The following is an 8,051-nucleotide window of genomic DNA, read 5'->3' as shown; positions in this document are numbered from 1 at the left end:
AGTCCCTCGTCTAGCGCCGCGGCTCCCGCCGGGCACGGGGGCGAGCGGGGGCGGCGGGGCAGGCCGCAGCCAGGCTGCCGGCCGAGAGGCGGCTCTGCGGCCGCACGGGGGGGCGGCGGGGGGGGCGCTCCGCTCGGGAAAACTCCCGCTGCGGAAGGCGGTCGCAAAGAGGAGACCTTTCCTTTGCAGCTCTTAAGTTTAAACTTGTTCTAACTAGTCATCTGCAGAGGCAGCGTTTAGGCTCGCTCGTTGGTACTTTTATCTAGGGAAAGAAAGACGCAGACTGCTTGTGTTTCATTCACTTCTGGGATTACTTGCTCCTTAAAAGGCCTGCCACTTATTTCGCTCTGAAGCCTTTCTTGCTGGACCTTTAACTCCTATGGTTCCCCACATTATACACACCGCAGCACAGGCTACTGCGCATAATCTCTTTGAGAGTAAAATGTCAGGGCGCACATTCTGCAGGGCAATCCAAGTTATCTCCTTAACAGTCTGGCAGTATTGCCAAGTCAGCTGGTGGGTTACAGCAGCTGTCATTTACAAATACACCCCGCTCCTCTACAGGCAACAAAAGTCACTGACACTGAAGTTGCTCATCATTTAAAAACTACTAAGGAAATGAGGTGTCAATACTACTGAAACTAATACTGGCATGTCCTAATGCGTAAGATTTTGRAATGTACTGCTGTTGTTTTTGGCAACAAAAACAGATGATAAATCACTTAAACCAAACTAAATCAAAATACAAATTAATATATTGTATTAATCAGCTCTGCATGGTGCTTTTTCTTATGCATAGATGAGTGCTTTGTTTAAAGGTATACTAAGAAATGTATTAATATCAGTGTACGTTTGACATATAAGAAAGTAATTAGCAGAGCCTGTAGGTACAGAGCCTTCAAGTACATTTTTTCACCAGGCCAGCTGATATTTGGCTGAGCTTAGTCATAGATAAAGTACCAAGTCAGCTTGGAGTACCATTTTTAATAATACAGTTCGGATCAGGCCAGGAGATACAATGATAAAAGTATGACTCAAGCCCTAGCTGTACTACAGCTTAATCTTTTCAGTTATTCCAGTAAAAAGTGTACAGTATCATCTGTAACATGCATTTCACTTAACTGCCAAATCTTCCTCTGCAGCTTAACTTCTACAGAAAATATATGATCTGCTCTTACAATAAGAGTTGTTAATGATTTTTTGTATTTCAGAATAATTCCAGAAACAGTTTAAGCCGTGAGAGACCTGAGAATGTTTGGTCAGGTCTGACTAACGTGAACTTTTTAGAACTTCTGAGAATATTATTTATGTWAGGCTATTTATGAAAATTTTCATCTAATGATAAGTATAAAAAGGGATACATCAACAGAAAACCTCACAGCAGCATCACCTGAAGACTGGGGTCCCACTCTAACGATGTTCTTACTCGTAGAAATTTGATTGGATAACAGAAAAATAGACTCTGCAAACAGTTTAAAAACAATCAAAGAAATATCATCCATGTGCTTGCTGAGGCTGTAAAGTTCCCCAAATGCTATCATTCTTGATAAATGTTATTCCATGAATGGGTCTCAATTACAACAAATGGTGGTTTATTTTAAATGATCTGATTCTGTAATTGTATTTTTCATATTTTAGTCAACCTCGGAAAATATTTAAGAACCTATTTTTAGAGCTAATAAAACTCTTAAGACTGAGTGTTCCTGATTTAGAGTGATTAAAAAAATAACAGGTGTGGGATTCTATTGTCTGTTATCCTGTGGTGTCATTTACCCTCCTGCCAAGTGAGTAGAAAGATGCACCAAATCAGACTTCTCCAGTCTATCTCATGACAGCATTGTCTGCTCACTTTCTAATGGCGTAAACGGCTCCCCAAGGTGCATACGTACTCCTCATACCTAGTCATTGCAGATGTAGTATAGTGGCATTTAGAAGTGTTGGCACACATCCATTAGGAATTTCACCTCACTGCAATTAAAAACATTTATATGGAAGTAGAGCTGAAGTTTCTGGGGAGGGAGAACAAGGGGAGGGAAGGAGGGGTGTCACATTGTTGCACTGCGTTATTTTAACCAGTGCAGATGTAATGGGTGGGTGATGCAAGTATCTGGTGATAGCTTAATGTAAGCAATAAACTTACAATTGCTTTACGTAAGTTCTCCCATTAGCCACGCCAAGCAAATAAAAAGCAAGCACATTATAGAAATAAGCTGTAACAGGCCATGAATCATTATGCTATTGATATCACCAGGTGTTTTGTGAAGCATGAGGTGAAGGAACTAAAGCCAGGAGTCCAAAGTTGAGGCGCAAAGTCTCTCTCATCATCCTTGTCTTAAACGGTCAAAATCACTTTAGTTCTAGTTCACTGAGGGACATGACCATTGGCCATCGTGCAGTCTATACCCTTGGCCTCTCAGTACCCCAGGTATGATACAGTAGATCATGACCTGACTGATTTAGGAGCCCCTGTCCCATGAGCACAGGGTGAGAACACTGCAGATAGCACTGCAGTCACAAAGTTTTGGTGGTGGCTGCAGTTACTTCCTACAAGCGCATATTTGAATGTGCTCATATACTGTACACACAGATTTGGGCACATTTACTTGATATTTAAACAGTTATAAATGCAACTGCAATGAGTTCAATTTTTGTTGCCACACGCACACTGAATTTAAACATCTTCACAAATCCCTATCTCTCCCAGGCCATTATTAAAACCTTAGTATAGAAGAGGAAATCACTGTTTGCATTGGACCAGGTCTTCTCCCTTCCCATTCTCTTCTAGACTTGTACATCCTTAGTTAGGTGATAAAGACAAGCCACAGGATGCTTGGCTTTGACTAAGAACCTGGCCCTAGGTTTTTTTGCCTGGCACATAGCTGCAGTTAGGAGGGCTGATTCAAAATCAGAGGTAGAAGGGCAGGATTTTATCTCCTTTACATTTATAAGAGAACAGAAAAGAGAGAGCAGCAGAGGGGGAGGGGAAAAAAAGCCAACATGATGATAGAGTTCTACCTTCTAGCACTACCAAGTCAGAACCCAAAGCTCTGGGACCTACACCTGTATTTCCCCCCCCCCCTTTTTTATACCATACTCCAGACAATCCAGTCCAGTCTTAATTTTCATTTCATCCTAAAGCTAGACAAGCAGATATAAGTAATCATGAATAAAATAAAAACACCATTATAAACTATTTAAGATAAATCGGCATACAGCACTGCATTGCCCTATTTATTCAATACCCTATCTGCTTCCCAAACCAACCGTCAAGAACCAAGGCCAGCAGGCTTTTCTCAGGCACAGCACCTAGAGAATCAACGGGAGTTTTGTCCCAGAGACACAATCAGAGTAGAATCAGGCTTTTGTTGCAGGCACCCTTTAAACAAGCCTAGTCAAGCACTACTCCTCAAGTCCTGCCAGCACGCTGCCCCCAGCCACATTTTTCTCGCCCTACATGGCGCTTTCTTTTGTACCTGTACAAGAGTTTATGGGACCAAATGGTGAACCAGATCATAACAAAATCTGGTGGGCTTTCACTTAGGTGGGATTCCTGATATGGCTGAGTGCACAGCCACACAAACACTTGTGCCATGGCAAGGTAGGGTGATAAAAATGACAAGCTGAAGGCACCTGGAATGGTAAAATTGCTTCTTTCAGCAATGGATGCTGTCTTATGACAACATACATGTTGGCAAAAGTATAGTTCAGACTGTAAATATCCCCTCACCCACAATCTGAAGAGAAGGCTTCCAGTAGAGGACTAAGGTTAGGAGCTGTAGCTTCACTGACATCAGTTACACTCACTGGTATTAGACCTGACATGGGTCAAGTAGTCCAGCTTTTAACCTTGCCTTTGTTTCAGAAATCCACTATCAAGCACTGTTATCAGAATGAAGATTCCATGTCAAGCTCAGTATATTTCTAGTCCTCATCACACGAGAGACCTGCCAGATTGAATAAAAACTTTGTAGGTATATCATTTGAAGTCTTAAATGATGGGGAGGAGGAAAAATAGATTTAGTGTAATGAACACCACTGAAATATAAAGTGAATGACCTATTATTGCCATTTATTCTAAAGCAGCATGTAGCCAGCCAGCTCAGACTCTGGTTGACTTACAGTGACAGATCCTTTTCCAAAGGTCCTGCAAGCTTTGTTTCAGACACGATATAATAGAAGGAGGGAAGCAAGTAAGTGGGTGCGAGCGAAGAAAAACATGTCATCAAGTTTTATTATTGATTGCTTGCGTGAAACATTTTTCAGTTTTACTTAAAAAATACTTTGTGTGCCTATGTCTGGAGAGAAGCGCACACAGACCTTTCCCCCGCCAGGTAAATTCTACACTAGTTTGAGCTTTTTTCCCCCCTTTCATTCGCACTGAGCTGGGACTGTAGTTCAATACATGAAAAGAGCAGCACAGGCCATGAAATGAAATAACAGGTCTGGTGAGCTATGCAGGTTACTGAGTTGAAATACAAGCCATTGTGGATTGTTGGAAGCAGTCATCCTTTGAAGTTACTTGATATTATTGCTCCTGAGCTGGCATAAAAAGTCTAAAGAAATGAGCATTGCAAAGTGCAGGGAGTTTACACAAATGTTACTTCTTTTATACAAACTCCCATTGCTAAATGAACTTGGAGGCTTAACAAAAAGGGAAAATTAAATAAACTCAAAGCAAAATTGGGCTCCACATACAAATTAGCCAAATATCTTCAAGAAGAAATGTCAACTAATACTCTTAAAACATACTACTTGCATAATTTAATACACTACTTGTGTAAATGCATCAGAGCAGAACATTCCAGGCAGGGCAGATTCTCACATTCTTTCACATGCTGAAGAACATGACTGAGTTGGCCACTGATTTCTTGGAAAGAACAGTACTAACTATACCAGAATACTAGTACATTTCCTTAAATTATAACTTCTGCAAGCTTTACACATTGCCTATATGTCAGTTCATTTACACTTTAAACTTTTGTTTGGGGAACATTAAAATCCTCCTTCCTCTGTTTTAAAAATGATCCTGAAACACACTGATGTTCCCTCAAAAGTATAATTTCCTTCCCAATACTTTCTGTTCTCCTTCCTTCCAACCTACTCCATCCCCCCCATCAGCATCTGCTCTGCATTTCATGAATAGTCTGATGCAAGCTGGTGGGACTTCACAGGTTCAATATTACTATCTTAGTTTGTAAGAAACCTGAAGAAAGGAAGTTTCTTTCCATGTTTTGACAAAAACTCATCATCTGTGTAGTAGGCGGGAATCACAGCAGTAATTTTATAGCTTTTTATTTAATGTCATGTTCTCACCTGTTGTCATATGCCACTGCTGCTCAAGCCCCCACCCCTCTTGGTTTTTTTTTTTTTTTTTTTAAGTATGTCAGAAGTTACCTTCTGAATTCTCCCCTTCTCCTAATTTGAGAGGCAAATAGTGCCTCACATGAGGGGAGGCTATACTCTGGAGGGGGAATGTTATTGTGGAGGACCGGAGTAAGAAGATACAGTTTCTATTCCCAGCTCTACTAATAGCTTGAGTAATGAAGGGTATCTTCTTTCCCTTGGCGCATAAGCTTTTGATGAAGATATTTACTGTGTGAGTGTATGCCATCTGGCTGAAGGAGGCCTAATTACTTAAGGCCTTTTAGGCACCGTTACAATTAAAAGGTAAAATAATTTCAGTCTTCTGTGCTTCAGTTCCCCTAACTTTGAAGCGTGCGTGCGTGTGTGTAATACTTCCCTTTTCAGAATAATTTGAAATTGTCTTTCCCATACAACAGCTCAGTGTAACCACTGCAATGTGACTTTAGAATACAATCTGGCTTAGGACTTTCTAGAGTTTACTGAAGGGGGAAAAAAAAAAAAGGAAAAAGAAAAGGAAAAGGAAAAAAAAATCACCTGTGACTCAGAAAGAGCTTCTACTTATTGGAAACATACTGTCAAGAGCTTACTCCACTAAAATTAACCTGTCTTAATTATGTGATTATTTGGCCTATTACCTCTAAAAGAAATATTGTTCATCAGTCAAATTGTGCTTGTAAGCAGGTCTTTGGAAAATGCGTTAAAAGCCTTAAGGAGAAATATTTAATCCCTGTTTCAATTTAATATAATCCCCTTACTTTAATCTCCTATAGTGTATTTTTTACATGTAATCAGGCTATTAGGTTATGCATTTAATAATCCACGTAGCCTAATAAATTGTCTTCTTTTTCATTCCACTGAATCTCCTCTTGGTAGATGTACCTTGAAAAGGGAGAAAATGTGACTTTGGAAATGGAGAGGCAYGAGTCGCCTTTTGAAGCTGTTGGTGCTTGTTCTTCCTACCACTAATACAGATTTAACTGATAATTTCTAGCTCTTCTGTATTTTCCTTTCTTTCAGAGTTGTTCTTCACTTTCTTACAGTAGTAAATAAGGTATATCCATAATTCCACTACAGGTCTCCTCTTCTGTAGGAACGGATGGATGGCTCAAGCACCACCAGCAAGTTAAAGGATTAAAGTCAGGATTGTCATCTTTATACAATCCTGTCCCTGCACAACTTCCATCTCCTACTTCACCACCCCTTTGGTCTCAAAAATATTACACTGAGCAGACAATAGAGGGTCAGGTGTCTACTCAAATACTACCATCCTGCAACGAAAGAAACAGTACACAGCTCCAGGTGTCCTCTATCTGTGACACGCAGAACCACACTTGGAGCTGTGACACAGTCACAAAAATGAACTAATTAGAAATGTGTAATATCTCTCCTAGACTACTATAAAGAGGCAGATTTGAGGCCAATATATTGTAAAGTAACTTATTCTTAGCCCTTACAGGGAAAACTGATGATCTTGAGCAGGTGATACCAATGTGAAATAGAATAATCTGATCAGCAGATTATTTTGAATCCATTTTTACATATTTACTGAGTTCAGGGTGCAGATTTTTAAAAACATATCCCCTGCTCCCTACCTGTCAGGTATATAGCTAAGTAAGAGAACAGCATTCTGGCTCAGTGGAACTTACAGACCAGTCAGGGTAGTAAACAGCACATAGCGTGCTACTTTCTCTCCTGGTGGGAAATGAAATCCTACCTTGCTCTCTGCACTACCGAAATGAATTGGGATGGAAAGGACAAAAGAGCAGAGAATGAAATCAGGTTCGAAGAGAAGGAACTGAGCATGGGAAATAAAAACAAGAGAGCAAAGAGCTGAAGGGAATGAACACAGAAAGAACACAGAAAACAACAAGAAGACTGGACAACAGGAAAGTAACAGGCAGCATGAATCATCTCCTGCAYTGTAACAAGGAGATAAAACTCAGTTTGTGACAACCACCACATAGCTGCACTTCCAACTGTTTCACTGCAACCGTCTAACAAACATCACAGCCTGGGAGGGACAGGAATCAGTGTCATAGTATCTGCACAGCATATTAACACTGTAGCCTGGTGAATGAGAAAAAGAAAAAGAGATCAGTGAGAATCTTAGGATTTTCCTGAGGGTCTCTTAACTCAGATATAAAAACCAGTGACTGCACAATTTGCAATAGGATATCATGCTGGGTATTTAAGGATGAAGTGTCATGCCCAAGGTTTTTGTTCATTTGTTTTTTTGCATTTAGCTCCTACTTCATAAGTATGAAAAAATGAGTGTTTCTCTACATGATGAATTTATATCATTAGGGGTTCACCATAACATACTCCTTTCAGAGAATGTTAAATCTTCACCAGTTTTATGATGCTGCTGCGAGTGTTTATTTCAATGTTGTGCCAGAAACAGTGACAACAGAGTAAACATGGTATTTAGCTTTTCCAGTCTCCTCCTCTCAATTTAATATGCAAGTTTAAGGTAAAAGCAAATCCAGAACTATTACTCCAGTTTAGACAAACTAGTTTGCAAAACATATGCAATGGAATTTCTAAGTATGTTTTTACAAACCAGTTTGTATAAAACAAATCAACTGAGCCAAATTTAAATTTCAGTTGTTTAAAGTCTGTTATCATATGTCACTGAAGTGATTCACATATAAACCACTTAATCTAGTTAATGAGCACAATTACCATGT

The 8,051-nt window shown here is 40.0% G+C and overlaps 1 protein-coding gene across 1 annotated transcript in view; it reads left to right on the top strand.

Annotated features, from left to right (window-relative positions):
- The window catches only part of RASSF10 (Ras association domain family member 10), a 67,792-nt gene that overhangs the window by 1,302 nt on the left and 58,439 nt on the right, over positions 1–8,051 (top strand). Inside the window, exon 2 of the mRNA XM_026087751.1 lies at positions 7,487–7,548. Coding sequence (XP_025943536.1) covers positions 7,487–7,548 — 62 coding nt within the window. The remainder of the gene's footprint in view (positions 1–7,486; positions 7,549–8,051) is intronic.

Source organism: Apteryx rowi, unplaced genomic scaffold (assembly GCF_003343035.1).
Source record: "Apteryx rowi isolate R43461 unplaced genomic scaffold, aptRow1 scaffold_73, whole genome shotgun sequence".
In the NCBI taxonomy this organism is placed as follows: domain Eukaryota; kingdom Metazoa; phylum Chordata; class Aves; order Apterygiformes; family Apterygidae; genus Apteryx; species Apteryx rowi.
The sequence above is the reverse complement of the archived record's forward strand: the minus strand, read 5'-3'. Positions and strand labels throughout refer to the sequence as shown.